General features: G+C 37.7%; 1 protein-coding gene across 5 annotated transcripts; it reads left to right on the forward strand.

The window, feature by feature from the left end:
* Positions 1–486: 486 nt before the first annotated feature.
* Positions 487–18454, forward strand: map7d2a (MAP7 domain containing 2a). Of its 5 annotated transcripts, none has more exons than XM_043240722.1 (18): positions 487–868; positions 2666–2776; positions 2944–3051; positions 3182–3259; positions 4213–4376; positions 5972–6071; positions 7614–7709; positions 9952–10064; positions 10298–10410; positions 10554–10960; positions 11569–11719; positions 12519–12690; positions 12973–13077; positions 13770–13820; positions 14091–14145; positions 14946–15744; positions 16262–16522; positions 17220–18454. In XM_043240722.1, the coding sequence occupies exons 2-17, from the start codon at positions 2677–2679 to the stop codon at positions 16518–16520; spliced, it is 2871 nt and encodes a 956-aa protein (XP_043096657.1). In that variant the 5' UTR covers positions 487–868; positions 2666–2676; the 3' UTR covers positions 16521–16522; positions 17220–18454. The 5 variants fall into 5 exon arrangements, 4 of the variants coding, with proteins under 4 accessions (XP_043096657.1, XP_043096658.1, XP_043096654.1 ...); XM_043240719.1 differs by having other exon boundaries at positions 488–849; XM_043240721.1 differs by having other exon boundaries at positions 488–849; positions 2944–3042.
* Positions 18455–18530: the final 76 nt, after the last annotated feature.

Here is an 18530-nt window from a genome sequence, read left to right on the forward strand (position 1 = left end):
TGTGGTTACCTTATATTACCAGTACTTTCTTAACACTGTAAGTACGTTGTAATTACATGTAAGTACACATACTGTAAAATAAAGTGCAAAAATATATTTAATATATAAATATAAATGTGTATCTTTGTATTTTATACATAAATATATAATACATATAATAAATATACACAATATACGCACACAAATAATGTTGGCTGAACAAAAACTTGCATTTTGGATGCAATTAATCGTGATTACTCGTTTGACAGCATGTATATATATATATATATATATATATATATATATATATATATATATATATATATATATATAGTACAAGTCTTAAATGTGAAAAACGAGATCCGTCCAAAAGTAGTCTAATTCTATCCATAATCCGTAATCATGTAAAGGATTTGCGGTATATAGGCTACACGTACTATGTTAATCAATATTTTAATATGTGTCATTGTGAAAAGTTTTGTCTGTGAACGCGCGGACGTGGCGTGGGCAGTGTTTGGATGACGTCACCCCGCGCGCGCTTCAGCACCACCGCGCTGTCCAGCCTCTCGCGACTCTGCTGTTTCACCGGACAGAGCAACTTTCCTCTCAATCGATCCTCCACCGCAAACCGAACGACCTGCCACGGCGCCACAGAGCGCGTTCTGCTGAGAGCGTAGAAAAGCGGGTCGGGTCCCGGTGGCGCAGCGGCGGTCCAGGAGGGAGCTGGCTATGCTGTTTCTCTTGGCTTGATTATTTTTTTTTTGGGGAGGGGGGGTAGCTTTTTGCTGCGGCGCCGTCCGTGACATTGCGGTTGGAAGAGCCGCCGGTGGACCGCGAAGATGGCGGAGAGCGCTGTCAGTACGACGACAGGTGAGCGGCTTGCGCGAAGGTAACGTTGAGTCAATAATTCGGCTGCGTTTGCATGCGCTCCGGATGAGCAGGACGATGACTTGCTTGCACACTCGCATTTCCGCGCTTCTGACGCTACAGCGGGGCGATGTAGAACAATGACGGGCTCGTTCGAACCGTTTCCTTCTCAAAAAGCTAAAAGCTGCCGTCTGATCCCGGAGAGAAAAACCGCTCAAGCTATGATTTACATCGTAACAGGCCTTGAAGAAGCACTTCGAGAGCGGTTTTTCATTCATTACGTTTACTTTTTTAGCTTAGCCTGTCTGTTGCAGGCGACTCGACGCAGGGGTTTATTGTTTGTTTGTCTTCGTCAGATGGGGCAAGTCCATTAATTCTGTACTGCGTTGTGTTTTCGTGGCATGGGAGGTTCTCGAAAGTTGACGGGGCGAGCACCGCCCAGAGCTATTGAGTCAAACTCTGATGAGATTAGAGCCGTTAAGACTGAACCACGTCCATTTGCCAAATTAATTTAATTGAAAATCGATGGAGGAAGCTACATCCGGCTCAGAAACCGCTTCAGTCCTGCGTGTGATCTAAGCAGCATCTGCAGAACTGTCTTAATGCATGTTAGTTTTGTGTTCAGACCGTACATTTGACACACATTTTGACAGATCGTTGTAGCACACTCTGTTTTGACAATATATAAGTATATTAGTGATATAATGTTCAATTTATATAAATGCATTAATGATAAAATCATTCTGTTTAATGTAGGCCCTTGTATAGGTTTGTATGTGTACAAATGAAATAGCGTATTATTATATTTTTATGTTTATAAAAATTAATTATCAAAGTAGGGTCTTATTTAGATTGCCCAATGATTTACTTCTAATATTTTTTCACTGATACCATTCTTAATATTGAAACAATTTATAAAGAGCAGATATATGAATATATTATTTTATGATATAATTTTTTCAGACACATTAAGACATTTGATTAGGTGTAGTCATTGTTTTGTTGACAAGAATTTCAGATCATGCCAGTAATTATGCCTTTAAGTCTTTATTGGGTTGTTTATGGAACTATATTTCACTGTCATACGTTCTCAGTCAGCTTTATGTCCACTCTGCTTCTTACGTCAGAGGCTGTGTGTCTGTATGTAACGAGAATGGAGTTAGGGAAGCAGAGAGGAAGAGAAGAAGGAAAGAGACGGAGCAGAAAAAGGACACCATCATGAGTGTGCAATTTATTTAAAAGACACGTCATGCAGGGGATCGAAAGGAGGTTGAAAACTTAACCGAACCAAAAAGAATATCTGACACAGTGCATTTTGACTGCTCCGTCAAGAACCATTTTGGTATTTAATAGTTTATTTTTAGAGCCCACTGTACCCTTCAAGGCACAAAAATCTGTCCTAATCTGCCTGATTCATTGATTGTGAGTGAACAGTGTTTATGTGTAGTAGAAGCAAATCCCTGTGGATGAATGATATAACGTCTGACTCTATTAAAGTCTATGTGTCTGTGAAATGACTGATTGAGCTTATAGGTGAAGCAGAAGTAACTAGGCCACGGCTTCAAATTCATAATCCATTCCTGAATTAATCAATGGTCTGTTCTTTGTCCTTTAACAGAAATGAGCTCTCTGTTTACCTTAATTTGTTCAACAGAATTTTTAATGCTCTTTATATATATATGTGTGTGTGTGTGTGTGTGTGTGTCTTTATTACTCATATACGATATCTCTGTTTAATAAGGTCAGCTATGTATGTCAAGGTCTCAAGCTTGTCATTTCAACCAGTTTTCATCCCTGTTGGTTCTTTTTTTGTGTGCAGTCACTAAAGTAATGACATCACCTTTAACTCCGGAAAAAAGACCACAAAGCAATGGACATGCATCACCAACTTACCAGAAAACCAACCAAGGCAGCCCTTCTATAAAACACAGTAAGATCACCATACATTCATTTGCAAAGGCACACATTAAAAGTGTGTGTATCTTTCAAAAGGAGACAATTTGGTAAAATTATTCAGTTCGGTAAATTACATTCGGTAAATTTGACTGACTTTGACATTTTCTCCTTTATCCTCGTCCTTTTGTCTTCCTCACAAAGCTGATGCTCTGACGCCGCCCACTGTCACCGAAAAGAAAACTCAAACCAATGGGCACGCTTCACCTTCACGCCACCCACCCAATACCAACGCACATGCAGGTAAACAATGTAAGTCCCTCAGTTTCTGTCTAGTGGATGTCTTCTGTGTCATCTGATAATGTGTCTAAAAGATGTCTAAGAGATAGAGTGTCTATTTTCCTTTGTTGTTTATGTTCATCTGTCTCTTGCTCTCTCAAAGATATGGAGGGCTATTTGAAGACAGATGATAGAATGAGACTCGCCAAGGAGAGACGTGAGGAGAGGGAGAGGAGTTTGGGTAAGTGTTTCTGTTCGTGTCTCTGATTGTGTGGGTGCGGTGACTCACAGGGGCTACTCTAAGATTTCGGAGGAATATGAGATGAAGGTTTAACCTATGCATGTCGGATGATTTTATTTAAATGAACATACATTCTTTCAAAGGTCTTTATTTTTCAGTCAATGCAATCTTAGTGTCTCTAGCACCATGAGTTAATACTGTTTGAGGTACAGTAATGCATAAATGGAACATCATTTTCTAAACCAAATTAATATAAATGTAGTTGTGTATTGATTTAGTGCCTTTCACAGGATGCTAGATGCAGTGTATTTTTTTTACTTCACATACATTGAAGTGCCCCTATTATGATTTATGAAAGTTCATATTTTGGTTTTGGGAGTCCCAAAAAACAGCTTGACATGCATGAAAGGTGAAGTAACACTTTTATTTTCTGCATTTATTTTTTACCTTATTTGTTCATCGATTCGTTCAATGATCCATTTTCCAAACCCCTCCAGTGATTGGTCGATTTCATTTAAAGTTGTGTTTGTGAGAAACATTCAAAGAATGAATATGCATTTTTATTCACACCAACACAAAAAAGACCAAAAAGTGGGCAGACATTATGCTAATGTTTCATTTTGTTTTTAAAACAACTCATTTCAATGACTGGAATTCCCTCTCTAAACACTTTAAACACATTGACTTTCAGATTTAAAACTCTGCAGGATGTTTTTATTCACTTAGAGCTGTGTTACACACCGCATGAAAGGTCATTTTTAAAAATCCATAAAAGGGGCTAATTGCCAAAGGTTTTGTCCCATCTAGTGTATATTTGCATAGACGTTCTCTGTGAGAACAGCTCCAAAACTGCCGAAGCTGTCAATAACAGTGATGATGAGCTTAGAGTTTGCTGGTGTTGTTTCATTACGAGCCAAAATGAAGTCAATAGTTTCTCTCGCTCCCTCTCTCAGCTGCCCGGGAGCAAGCCATAAAGGAGAAGGAAAGGCGGGCACAGCTACAGTATGAGAAGACGGTGGAAGAGCGATGGAAGCGGCTGGAGGAGCAGAGACAGAAGGAGGAGCTTCGCCGAGCAGCCGTGGAGGAGAAGAGAAGACAGCAGCTGGAAGAGGAGAAGGTCAGAGATCTAGTCAAATGCATCTGTCCTAGCACTCAATGGCCAAGAAAGGAGTCTGATACTGTTTTTGTTCATTTAAAATGGACACAGGATGCTATCCTTCCCTTGACCTTTCAAATGCTTTCACGTTTTCTCATGTGGCACTGACATGCCAGATAATCATTCAGTCTAGCCAGTAAACCGAAACCTTCTTTTGTAATAGCTTTAGCGCAATTAGATCTGCATGTGTTGTGAACACATTTAGGCCTAATTTGTAAATCATTTTATACAGTGCGGTTCATATGGAGAAAACAATCACGACATTTATGTTGTGGGAAATGACATTTTCAGCAATTGCACTGTATCTATGGTAATGAATTCCTGCCTTGCCGTGTAATATCACCCACCCACAGGGCAGACACTATTCTTACACACTCATTTATCTGTTATGAGCCTGTCAGTGTTTACTGGGTTGGCTTGTGATACTTCTCCAATCTTAGGGATTTGGCCAGATCAGATCAGACTTTATTTTAATCCTCATCTCTCGCTGGGCTGCAGATTCATTATTCTTCTCAAACATGGCTTTCATCTGACACACTGTAAGCTTTCACAACTATGTTCGTTTTGGAAAGGCTGGTCCTGAAAAGAAGTGGGCAAAGAACGAAAGAGAAACAAGGTGGCATGCGGGGGAGGTGATGCTGGACTCAACAAATGTTGCTGGAATCATTTTCATAGATGCAAAGCAAAGCTGATACAAATGGAATCTTAAATGAGACGGCTGAAATTTGCTGCATGTATTGCTATGTCAATATTTGAGTAACATGCTGTTCATGTGGTTCCTATAAGTGCCGTATCTCTAGTTAACGTTTTAGAACTTAATGATGGAAATGAAGGTGTTATTTAGAATGTGAGTCTGTGATTTTGCAGTACACTGACAAAAGTTTGAGGTTAATACAATTTATTTTAACAATGTTTTTGAAACAAGTCTCTTATGCTCAATAAAGGCTGCATTGATTTGATCGAAAATATACCAAGACCCCGAATTTTGTGAAGTAGTATTACAACTGTTTTTAAATATTTTGACATATTTTAAAATATAAATTATTCTCGTGATGGCAAAGCTGAATTTTCAGCATTTTTTTTCATTACTCCAGTCTTCAGTGTCACATGATCTTTTAGAAATCATGCTAATATACTGATTTGGTGCTTAAAAAACTTGCTTGTTATTAATGTTGAACAGTTTTGCTGCTTAATATTTTAGTAAAAACCCCTTTTTTAGGATTCTTTGATCAGTAGCGTTCATAAGAACAGTGTTGGTTTGAAATTAAAATCTTTTGTTACATTATGCATTTCTTTACTGCCACTTTTAAACAATTTAATGCATCCACATTGAATGAAAGTTTTATATAAAAGTCTAAAAATAAATAAATGAAAATTTTACTGACCCCAAACTTTTGAGCAGTAGTGTATTTAAGCAATTATGGGTAGGGTAGATGAAGATGATTCTTCTGTCAGTGCATATATCTACAGCCCTTGTGTTTGTACTGTTTGCTGGTGTAAATGTTCACTGGTGAAGTGAGTGTCTGGTGTTTTCTGTGCTGGAACGACACACACAGGAGCGTCTGGAAGCTTTAATGAGGAGATCACTAGAGCGCAGCTTGCAGCTGGAGAACAGGAATAAACGCTGGGCTTGGGGTCCCAACGGCACCGCTCAAGGTGAGTGTAATGCACATGCATCGCAGTGGATGAAGAAAAACTGAGACTGGGAGGAGGTGTGTGAGAATGAAAGTATGAAAATGTGTCATGATATGGTGGATTTCAAAATGCTCCCGTGTTGCATTATTCAAACTAAATTCAATTTCATTTGTTCAGCATTTGAGTTGAGTTTGTTTATTATTTTAGCCTTTTAGGGTTGCAAGAACATTTATTTAAAATTTTTGACAGTGCATGTTCAGAAACTGTTGCAGCGCTGCTGTGTCTCTGCAGTGAAGTGTGTCCTTGCGTTTGTAGGATTTTCTTCCGGGTTTTAGGACACAGTGTTACTAGAACTCTGGTTTCATACTTCAGCTCATCAGAGGAAGGACGGGCAGGCATGAGTGAATCAGCACTTTCTGCGTGCTGCTCCCCGTCCTGTTAGCCTGATTTAGATGCAAGCACATTAATTGGTTAAGAAATTGGTTATTGATTTACCTTAGATTTAATCATTTAAGAAGCCAGGGATGTTCAGAGGGAAGAACGTTTGTATAACATTTCTGAAGGCAATTATTCATCCAAGTCATTGTAGATTGTAAATATTGTTATTAAATATTAAATATTATTATTATTATTAACAAAATAGGGTAAATTCATTTGTTTAGCTAGCAGATGTTTTTATCCACAGTGACATGTGATAATTTGATATTGTTTTGTAATAAAGGGATAGTCTACTCATAAATGAAAATTCTGTCATCATGTACTCACACATAGTGTTTGGGGGGTAACTAGTTACGTGTAATAGAGTTATGTAATTTAATAACAAAATAAATGCAGCTGTAATCAGTTACTAAGAGAAAAAAGTATAATTTTGTGTGCTTTGATTATAATCTTAATTGAAATGATAAAAGACTCTGAAGGTTACCCTACCTGGTGTAATCGTTTGTAAATGATTAACAGTTGAAAACATTTGTTAGAAATGTAATTACTTAAAAAAATTAATGGAGTAATTGAAAAAGGTTCACTACCTATTGCATTTTAAATAGGGTAAGTCGTAATCTGTAACCTATTACATTTCAAAATAACCTTCCTGACTCTGCTCACAACTTTGTTCCAAGCCTGTATGAAAAATATTTTAAAGAATGTATTTCTACATTTCACATGTATTTCATATGTACTTCTATTTACAGGTCACATTGACTTCCATTGCATGTGCAAAAAATGCAATGTAAAAAAATTCAAAGGGAACAGAAACAATTTTTTTTTCCTCAGAAATGTGAATGCTTATTGAGAGATTTTACTTGATCATGAAAGCGTGTTTTTGGATGATTGCGCTGTGGGTATGTGAAGGATGCAGGTTTGAGTTTGAGTGTGTCTGAATCAGCTCAGCCCTGCTCATTGTGTCTGGCTGCCATGCTTAAAGAGAGCCAGAGGATGTGGTGAAGCGTTTAGGTGTGTGTGCTACACACACACCACCCCAAAAACACAAGCTTCACCTAAGGGTGCCCGGTCTGTCCATAACGCTCTGCTGTTTCTGCTGTGCTCTACCGTGACCCTATCGCCCAGGTGACTGGGAGAATGCCCCGCCTCCTCTCTCTGCTGCCTCCGCCCTTCCCCATGACCTCGCTGCCCCCTCTCCTGCTGCCATCGAATCAGGCAACGGTATGAACCCGAGCTGGCCTTTTCTCATCCCCTTTTCCCCCTCGTCCCCTCAGATTGACACCACTTTTGGTTTCCATCCCAAAACACTAAACCAGCCTGCTCTCCTTCCCTTATTCCTGCTTGAGCACTTGGGGGGGCTAAGTGGGGTAAATGCTTGCATATCCAGATGTGATCCGGCTACGTTTCAGCTCTCAAATATTTTAGGTCTGTTTATGTAAAAAGATTTGACTTGAAATAGTTTTTTAAACAAGAGCCAGCAAGATAAGGGGATGAAAAGAGGAGGCTGCTTTCAAGTATAATAATGTCCAGTATTTGTTTTGCTGAGCAATTCACATGCTGCTACACATAATCTGAATGTACAGTGCCTTGTAGAAGTATTCAGGCCAATTCTCTCAAATGATGAATAACAAATGCTCCATTGACATTCAGTTTCATGTGATTTTTCTTTAACTTCTAAGCACTGGAAAAAAAAGTAGTGCTTGCTATGGCAACTACTAATGCTTTTTTAAATGTTCAGAATTTGGATGTTTGCTTGATAGGTGATAAAACTGGCCAACAAAAACAACAAAAACTTCACATAGGCTTAAGATGCCTACAAACCATTTTTTTGCAATATAAAAATAATAAAAAAGAACATGGTGAAATATAGGATCATTTCCGGTCTTGGTTCAGCTGATAGTCTTTGGCTCAGTTTCATTATGGTGGTAACTAATATCAGTGCTTTGAAATAAAAAGAGAATGGGAGGATTGTTGAATTCGTTAGCATGGTCCTGTATATTCAGTGTGCACTTGCTCTGTGGCTCAGTACTTGGTTGGTGAAAGTCAAAGAAAATCTGAATGTTTGTGTGCTGCTGTTTCTTTTTGTGTGTTTTTATTGATTGTGAGTGTACTTCTAACTTCATTCGTGTGAACCAGCACTTTAGTCACAGCTATGAGGTTCTTCCGAAATTGAAGTGTGTGTGCATGTTTCCGTTCTTGGGTGTTTTTTTATTTTTAATTAGATGTCAATTGAATTGTTGTATTTATTTATGAGGCATGGGCACATTAACATAACAACACAAAACACACACACACACACACACACACACACACACACACACACAAAGATCTATGGATATATCACCCTCTAACCCCCATCACCCTAGAACCCCTATTTGCCCTTTATCAACATCATCATCATGTTTTCAAAGTGTCATATTAGGGTTGTTAAAAAATTCATATATATATATATATATATATATATATATATATATATATATATATGTTTAACTTCACTCGAAAATACATTTTCTGTCATTATTTTATTTCCCATCATGTCACACTAAACCTGTATGCTGTTATATGCTGCTATCCTTTCATCCAAATCTTTAGTTAAATTTTTTAATATATGTTATAGAGATTCACACCTAACTTTCCAATTTTGTCATAATTTACTCACTCTTATGTTGAAGAATGTTCTTATGTTCTCTTATGTTCTTTCTTAAAGAAAGAAAGAAATGCATTTCTTTTGCTGAACACAAAATATATTTTGAAGAATATTCAACCATAATAATATAACCATAATATCTATTTTATTCTATGGGAGCAGCTGTTTCTTTCAAATGTCTTCTTTTGTGTTCAGCAGAAGGATGAAATTCTCACAACATGAGAGTGAGTAGATGATGCATAATTTTAATTTTTGGGGTGAAATGACCCTTTAAAAAGCGTTATTGGACATACTTTTCCAAATGCATCCCTCCATCTTTCCATTCATATTAATGTTATGTCTGTCTCGTCCGTTCAAATCATCCCTTCCTTTTTTCCCACATCTTAATTCTCTCCATCCCTTCATGCCTCTCTCTGTCAGCCGATCATGGTCATCTGAACTCTATGGACAAACTAAAAGTGAACCGCCTCCTCACACACACACACTCCTCACTGGCTCGCTGTAACAGTGCTGCAGAACTGCATCTGTCCTGTCTGCGCTGCAAAGGTAACACACACACACGCACACACACACGCACTCAGCAACAGGTGTACTAGCTTATTAAAGCTTCATATCTTTGTTTATTTGTGCCACTGAATAAAGTTTTTGTTTGTTTGGTTCTAGATAACGAAAGAGTGTGTATGTGTGTACATGTGGCTTGCTTAGTGTTTAATATGTGGTTTTTTTGTTATTATTTTTTTACGCTCTGTAGCCACAAGTGGTAATAATGATAGATCTGATCTGACCAGGAAATGCTCCTGTGTCTCTCCCACGCAGTGCCCTCCAGTCCTCACAGGTCACCATACAGAGGATCACCGAGTCGAAGAAGAAACAACCCTATGCCAACGGAAGAGTCCAGTGGAGCTCTCAGTGCCCCCAACACACCCAAGGTCAGGACAGATCTGGAACAAACTCAAAGCACATCTCTCCTGTTCATAGCCATGGACTTCTGGAAAAACTGATTTTCAGATGAAACCCCATCAAATGGTTTAAAATCAAGTGGTTTTAAATTCCCCAATTAAATGTTTTTGACATTTTCTGTGAATAATAACAGAGAAAAGGAACTGTTGTGTCTCCATAATAAAGCAGTGTACCATATAGCATTATGTGTTATTTGTTGCAGAAAGAGAGATTGCGTAGAGAGAGAAGGACTGGCTCTCCGGCTACAGGTTCTCCAGTTAGACGAGCTAAATCTCCTGATGTTACCCGGCGCTCTGCCTCACCTGCAACACCCAAGTAACACACGCAATTACCTATATATATTATTTTCAGTATATAGGCAATATGTTAACAAAGTGACCTCTGCTTAACTGCATGTTTATTCAGTAATGTGCTGACTAGAAGCATCTGAATCAGCTCTCTGTTTGTATGCTTTGAAGGTTATTGCCTAAGAGTCGTACCCAGTCACCCTGTACAGTGCGCCAGTATCCACCCTCCCCTATGAAACACCGACCGGCCACACCGGTCAGTGACAGCAGCAGGAAGACAGAAGACAAGCAAGCCGAGGACATCAAAGGTTTGGATCCCAAGGAGGGCAGGTCTCTCAAGTCTGAGATCCACCAGAACAAGAGCCCCAACAATGAAAGCCTAGATAAAAACCCAAAAATGGAGACAAGTGCTTTCAGCACACCACCTCCAGAAAGAAGAGCAATAAAGATCGAAAATCACATTAATGGGTCAAAGGAGAAAAAAAGTGTAGTTTTAGAAAACCAACAGAAGAAGACTGACAAGATGGAGACCCCTGAGAAAAAACATCCCAAATCAAACTGTAATGATATGACTGCAGGTAGGTCTGAAACCTGTCAATATGAAAAGACGATATGAACCTTCCTAAGTGCACCATAAAATACTTATATTATAAAGACAGTTATATATTTAACTAACTTTTATTTCTATATTTTTATATAGAAAATATTTATAATATATTTATATATATTATATATATAAATATATTATAACATATTTATATAATATATTTCTATTTCTATCTATATCTGTGTCAGGTCTTTGGACTTGTGTGTAGAAGATTAAAAGACTATTTATGTTATATTCTCATCTAGCGCTCCTTCTCTCTACAACCACACCGTGACAATCTGTCTATATTATGATAGATACTTTATGATAGATTGACATATGTTGACTATACCGCTATAAGATTTGATCGTATTGTATACCATGCATACATTGCGTTATTAGTATAAAGTAATTACTATATAAATTAGGCCCTTGAATCTAAAGAGATTCTGCTTTGTGGTATTCCTAATATTTAGACTTGTTTAAACTCATTTTAACTGCAGGGATATCTGTCAGCTGTATTTACGCTTTTCTCATTCACAGCAGCTTTAAATTGTGAAAATGATTTACACCCGCTTATCTTGTTTTACTCTCCCACAGATCCTTCACCCCTGAACTCTCCTGGCAAGGTAGTTGCTGGAATGACAGATGCTGAGGAGGCGTCTCGTCTGCTTGCAGAACGCAGACGTCTGGCCAGAATACTGAAGGAACAAGAGGAGAAACAACGCAGGGAATTGGAGGAGCAGGAAAAGTATGCGTGTACATGACTGATGCTGAATTTCTCTGAACTGGCGTACAAAGCTTTCAGTGCTTGCAGAATGTGACTCAGAAATTTCTAATGAGTATGCATTGCATAACCGTGTTCATGACTTGAATCTTGAAATTTTTATCTGTGTTCTCTTTAAGCTGTGTAATCTTTTAGTTTCGAAGGCGCTTTCTGTATGCTTTTTAATTAAAGTGTCCCTATTGTGGGTTATGAAAGGTTCATATTTTGGTTGTGGGAGTCTCCAACAACAGGTTGACAAGCATGCAAAGTCAAAAAACCTTTTTTGTTCAATGACTCCAAAACAATTCGTTTAATGAATTTTTCCAAACCCCTCCTTTGCGTGATGCCAACTTAAAAATCAAGTTTTCCCAGGTTGCAACTAGTGGGTGGGCAATATGATAATGTTTCACTTTGACATCACCATGAAACAGCCTGGACTAATTTAAAAAATGACTCATTTCGACTCTTTCTATTCAGAGACAATAACTTTATACACAGTTATACAGGGTCGGATTTAAAACTCTTTTAGGATGTTGTTATTCACTTAGAGCTGTGCTATACACTGCATGAAAATCCATAATAGGGGCACTTTAAAATGTATTTGGAAAGCACTTAAAATCTTATAAAATTTGCAAATGCATGCTAAAAAATTATGTGAATACTTTTCCAGAGTGATGTTTGAATGTCACTTTAATACATGAGTGAAATTTTTGTGGGGAGGTATAAAAGGCATCAAAGTTGACTTTTCCTCATGAGTCTGTGTTGGTCTGTGTGTGATTTTCAGACTAAAGAGTGAGCAGCTTAAGAAGAGGCAGCTGGAGGAAAGAGCTCGACAAGAAGAGAAAGCTCGTCAAGCTGAGGAGGAGAAATGCAGACAAGAGCAGGAACGGAAGAAGAGAGAGCAGGACGAGAAAAAACAGAAGGAGAAGGAGCTTCAGGCTCAGATGGAGAAAGAGGTCAGAAGATATAAAGTGAAATTAGCCTTTTTAGTCACTGGACCAAAACGCATTAGCTTGCTCTAAACTTCTGAAGAATGTAAAATCCTGTTTCAAACCAAACAACGACAGTAAGTTATTTTGCATGGGTCACACATTTATGTTCGCTCAGCATCCTTTACTCCGCTCTTCTAAATCTTTAATTTCTTCACAAGAAATATGAAGGAATGAAATGACAAGGCCAAGTACAATCTCAAATTCAAAAAGACTCCTAACCTTCAGTTGTGTCTATATGTTTCATAGAAGGAGGAGGCAGAGATTCGTGCTCAAAAGGATGCTGAGCGTCAGCGGCAGGAGAGAGAGCTTTTCAAACAGCAGGAGGAACAGGAAAGACAACAACGAAAAAAGGTAACACGATCAGCAACAAGCCACAGTAAACTACTGTGCACAGAGTAAAAAAGCAGAAGTAGGGCATGCAGTAGAACACAAGATTATACTGTGTACACAAACTTGATCTACCTGTAAACTTCAAACCTTACTGACAACTGTACATTGGAATCATTTCTCGAGTCCCGGGCATAAAGTTATGTAAATATGTAAAAATGCTATTGATTAAAGATAATAAACAACTACACGGCTTTTATTCATCTCCACTATAAGGAATATGAAGGTATTTTTGAAGCATTTTGGGTGAATGGGACAGAAATCTTTTAACATTTATTGAAAATATCGTAGATTGCTTAATGCACTTTAATTATGTAATTAGCAATTGTAAGTCCAAATATATATATATATATATACTGATGTATATTTGACTGTGTTGAAGTAGAACCATAGGTCCTTATTAATAGTGATATTAAAGCACATTTTAGGCAAAATATTAAGAAATGGGCATTGTGTAGTTTAATTATAATTGTGTCAGTAAGGCTTAAGTTATATGTCAATAAATATGTTAATGGATATATATATATCCATATAAGTACTTTAGATATTATTTAGAATTTAGAATTACTTAATTCGCTTTTACTTATGGACAAGCATTAAAAACTGAGCATAAAAAATACAGACAGACTAAAGTGTGCTTAATCTTTTCTCTGCAGAGAATTGAAGAAATCATGAAGAGAACCAGGAAGAGTGATGGCGAGATGAAGGTATCAGTGAGAAACAAACCGTTCATTAAATTCAACTAATAATACTGTTCAGTGTTCAGTGAGCTGAATAAAGTGTGTACTACAATGTATATTAGTAAAGTGTGTCTCTGCAGGTAAAATAGACTCATACAGCTGAGACAAATACCTGAATAGATTACCATCCATGTGAATGCGATGCACATACCTCTTGTTTTTGTTAAGTAAAAAAAAAAGTCAAGCGGAAATGATTGCTCTGAAAGGTAAAGTAACAGAATGACCTGATATTAACAGAGAGAGGACAGCCCAGAGCCCTTATCTCCGGTCTCCTACCCCGTCTCTCCTCCAGGTACGACTCAACCCTGCTTTCTCACACTCATTATCACACACCAAACACTGCTGAAACCCATGTAATATTTTTTTTAAGTATTATTGGTTGTAACTATCCTTAGAAACAATGATACCCATCCACTGAGGGTGAATGCACCTCAAAGTGCAAACTACTGCCAGTCATTTTGCATTTGAGACTCTTCTCCCCCTGGAGGCAAATGTGTTTATACTGCTAATGTATCAGGCCAGCCCTGCTGGTATTTTTCCATCACTGCAGTATCTGCAGCAGTGGCAGGAGAGGGCAGCAGGGGATCGTATTCTCTGTCAAAGGTTGTGTTCAAGGTGATCTGTTCAAGACTGCACTGACTATATTTAGTCTGCTCTGCTTTAAATTGCATCCATTTGTGTGATTTTCAACTGTATTAGGTGTTTAGGGGACAATGCACATAATGAATCACAAAATACAAAAACACCTGGTGTACAAAGTGTTACTCACCACCTCAGATGTGACTCACATTTTTATGATTGTAATGAAGTAGCACAACTGTTTTTAACATTGATAATAATGTGTTCTTCAAGAAGGACCAATCAGCAAATTCGAGAGATTTCTAAAGGTTAAAATGACACTGAAGAGTAATGGCTGCTCAACATTTAGCTTTGCTATCACAGGAATAAATTACATTTTAAAATACACTAAAATATATTAAAGAAAATGGGTATTTTAGATTGTAATAATATTTCAAAAAAAAAAAAAAAATGTACCAAATATGTGACTCTGGACCACTAATATAACTGTGTCCAAAATGCTTTTCTTCTCAGGCAGTAACCATTTGATCTCAAATGCTGAAGTCAAATCTCAGGCCAACTCCATTCAGCCAACCTCTGTGCACGGCCAGAGCGACAAACCAGGTAAACGACCAGAGAACACGTGTGCGAATGAGCAGATGAAGTCACCTGCTCACGTGCCCTCAAAAAATCCCTCCTTGAACGGTCACATTAACATGAACTCTGCTGCGGTTAAAACACAAGAGAAAGAAAAGTTAAGCGAAGAGAAGGCCAAGACAATTAGGCAAGAGAGAGAACACGCGAAGACCCAAGTGAAGGAGGAAATAAAGCGAGAAGACGCATCAGCTGCAAAGGTGCAGGGAACTCCACTGAAGAGCTCTCCTGAAAACACTGTAGCAAATATTAAGAGTATTGTGACGACAGACAATAAATCCCAAGGTTCCACTCAAACGAAAGCACCTGCAAATATGCCCACTCACTACCTGACCAATGGAAAAAGCCAAACTATCACTCAGGTGGCCAGTAACCAAATGAAAACACTTGATTCTGTACAAATGAATGGACAGGCCACAGCTCGGGGACCTACGAAGGAAATCACTGTGAAGAAATCAGATATCCCTCATGCCAATGTACAGGGGAGCTCAAACGTAACTGTCCCTCAGGCTGGTAGACACATGATAACACAGGTGAAACCAAAGGAGGGAGGAAACGACAACCTGCCCTCTTCCTTGACCCCGTTGCCAGAGTCAAAACCCCCTCTGCCTCTTATTCGTCTGGACACTTTGGAGGGGAAGAGCGGAGCGGCAGATGAAGTGCAGTACATGGAGGTTAGGTGAGTTTGACACAGTGACTGTGTCAACATACCCTGTACACTGGACTGCCCTACACCGACCAGGTAGGAACTGCATCCCAGTAAGACAAAAGGTTAAAAATACCAAAAAAAGTGTATTTTTTATTTACACTAATCCGCAGCAACCCATCATCTCCTATATTGCTAATGTAATGTAATCATTATTTTAACAAAACATTTTATCGTACCACTAAGAGTTCTCCTAAATAGCAGTTTTAGCTAAGAATCTTAAATCATATTCACAAAGGATGATTTTTTAAAGAAAGTTTTTAACTAGGCTGCTTTGGGTCACCATTGACTTCCATAGTAGTAAAAACAAAAATACTGTGGAGGTCAGAGGTGTTGGAAAAAATAGCCTGGTTACAAACGTAATTCTTTTGCAAGCAATTCATTTTTCTGAATAGATAGTGACCCATTATTTTGGGGGGATATGAGGCCTAACTAAAGTACCTCTAAAGTAAAGGAAATTTGTGGTCTTCTTTGTTTTTTGTATTCTTAGCCCCGTTTCGAAGGAAGAGCTCATTTCCATCCCAGAATTCTCGCCAGTGAACTCTCCCCAGCAGAATGGAATGAATAACATGCGTGCTCTAGAGGACCTGTTGGATCTGACCGGACAAGTAGCTTATCCCAGACTCTCTCCGGCTGCCAGCCTGGGCGACTGCAACAAGAATCTAATAGAAGGTGTCTGTAGCCCTGGATCTGACTCGAAACTCATTCCCACCAACCCTCCGGCCTCTGACAAACGCCACGTACAATAATGGTACATGTTTGGTTGAACGCAGTTTGTATATTTTCGCATGCAAATAGTTGGAAGCAATAACATATCTACACTACAGTTCAAAAGTTTGTGTCAGTGCTTGTTTGATAATTGAAATGTAACAAAATAGTACAGTGTTATTTATTTATTTTTTTAAAACATGTCTTATGCTCTCTAGTACAATAAAAAAAATTATGATATTGTGAAACATTATTATATTATTAGTAACATAATTACTATAACTTATACTACAAATAATAATTGTTTTCTGTATATATATATATATATATATATATATATATATATATATATATATATATATATATATATATATATATATACACTGTATATGTATATATGAATGAATATATATATTTAATAAATACATTTCCAGCTGAATTTTCAACAGCAGTTACTTCAGTCTAATACACTGATTTTCCACTTTTCTTATTATTATCAGAAACTTTCAGGATTGTATGAATATAATAGAATGTCTTCATGAATAGTCATTGTCACTTTTGATCAATTTAATAATCTTTTCTAAATAAAGAAATTAATTTCATTCAGAAATATATTTTTACTGACCCCCAAGTTTGGAACTGTAGTGTATATAAAATTCTCACAAGTCTAGTAAGTTCCAAATAGATTTATATCCAAATATTTTGCCATCATAAACACATAATTTCCTTTTATTTACCAGGTAATGAGACAGACTACATTGGTGCAGCTGACTGCAATGGGATAACTGCTCATCTCTTTTAAAAGAAAAGAAAATACTCCTGGGCAAATTCGTGCAAAATTCGTCTGTTTAGTTTCAGTGTTGCCCTCATTAAAAATGATGTCCTTCTGCCTTTAATCTTTACAGCACAAAAACCGAGTATATTGAAGCTGTGGTTCAGTATTATGGACAGAATTTAATTCAAGTGTGTAGTGTTCACCAAATGTGGTGTGTGTTGTGTGTATGTTTATATACGTACAAATGTGGATAGCCAAAATTGCTGGTAAGAGGGTTTGGACATAATACTTTAAAGGTATCTTTCGCCAGAGTTCAACATTTTCCAATGACATCGTCATCACTGGATAGAGACAGAACACTGATTGGTTACTGTTATATTTTAGGAAGCATAACTGTATGAAGTAATAAATAGTGTGAAATATTAACTCTTTGTAGTTAGAAATACGCGATAAGAGGTTTCTTTGCCAGTCAACTCTTTCATTGGTAACAGTATTATTATGAACTGTTTTGTTGAGAAATTGCTATGTATTTTAAGCTCAACTAACATCTCCTGCATTGCATCACACTGTATTAAACCCCCAGTTTGCTATGAAATGCTTGTACCGCAGGACATTAGCATATTAGAGAAATATGACCATCAGTGAATACAGCATGTATATTATTAAAAGAATTTATGGCGGTAATCCCATTTTAAAGCCCTAGTCTACCAGTAATTAGTGTCATATTCTTCATCCGGTGTCATCACTGTGCTTAACAATGTAGTTTCAGTCTCAGACGTTCTTTTGACGAATGTTAACCAGTTACATTGGAGTCCTGACTTTATTCCTTGACATTGAAGAAGGAAAGTGTTGTGGTCCAAACCAAAAAAAAATCCATTGGTGTGCTTTTACTTGCCCAAACACTTCACTAGTCTGTGGGTGTTGCAGGTATACATGTTTTTGGAGTGGGTGGGTATGAGAGTTGACTGCTTTGTTGTTTAATTGTTGTATATAGTGTGGATGCACAAAAAAGCTTACTTGAAAAACTGTTTAATTAGCCTGCAGGGAACTTCTAAACTTCTCCAAGTGTCTCAGCTTCAATCTCTGAATACAGTACAGCAGTGACTTCAAGTTGTGATTACTGTAGATGATGTGCATGGTGGCATGAGCATCAAGCCATAATTATATGCCTAGAAATAAACCAATAAACTGTCTTTACCAGCTTGTTTGTCCTGTGTTTTGAAAACCAATTCTTCCCTTACATAGTAAAGGCAATAGGATTATCATTAACAGGAAA

This window comes from Puntigrus tetrazona, chromosome 5 (genome assembly GCF_018831695.1).
Source record: "Puntigrus tetrazona isolate hp1 chromosome 5, ASM1883169v1, whole genome shotgun sequence".
Classification (NCBI taxonomy): domain Eukaryota; kingdom Metazoa; phylum Chordata; class Actinopteri; order Cypriniformes; family Cyprinidae; genus Puntigrus; species Puntigrus tetrazona.

What these genes read in the sequence shown, in the direction of transcription:
- map7d2a (XM_043240719.1), top strand. Translation starts at nt 819, where the DNA reads ATGGCGGAGAGCGCTGTCAGTACGACGACAG. An exon ending in CGCACATGCAGGTAAACAAT is followed by an intron (nt 3,052 to 3,181) that starts GTAAGTCCCTCA and finishes GCTCTCTCAAAG; the next exon opens with ATATGGAGGGCTATTTGAAG. An exon ending in AGCAGCTGGAAGAGGAGAAG is followed by an intron (nt 4,377 to 5,971) that starts GTCAGAGATCTA and finishes CGACACACACAG; the next exon opens with GAGCGTCTGGAAGCTTTAAT.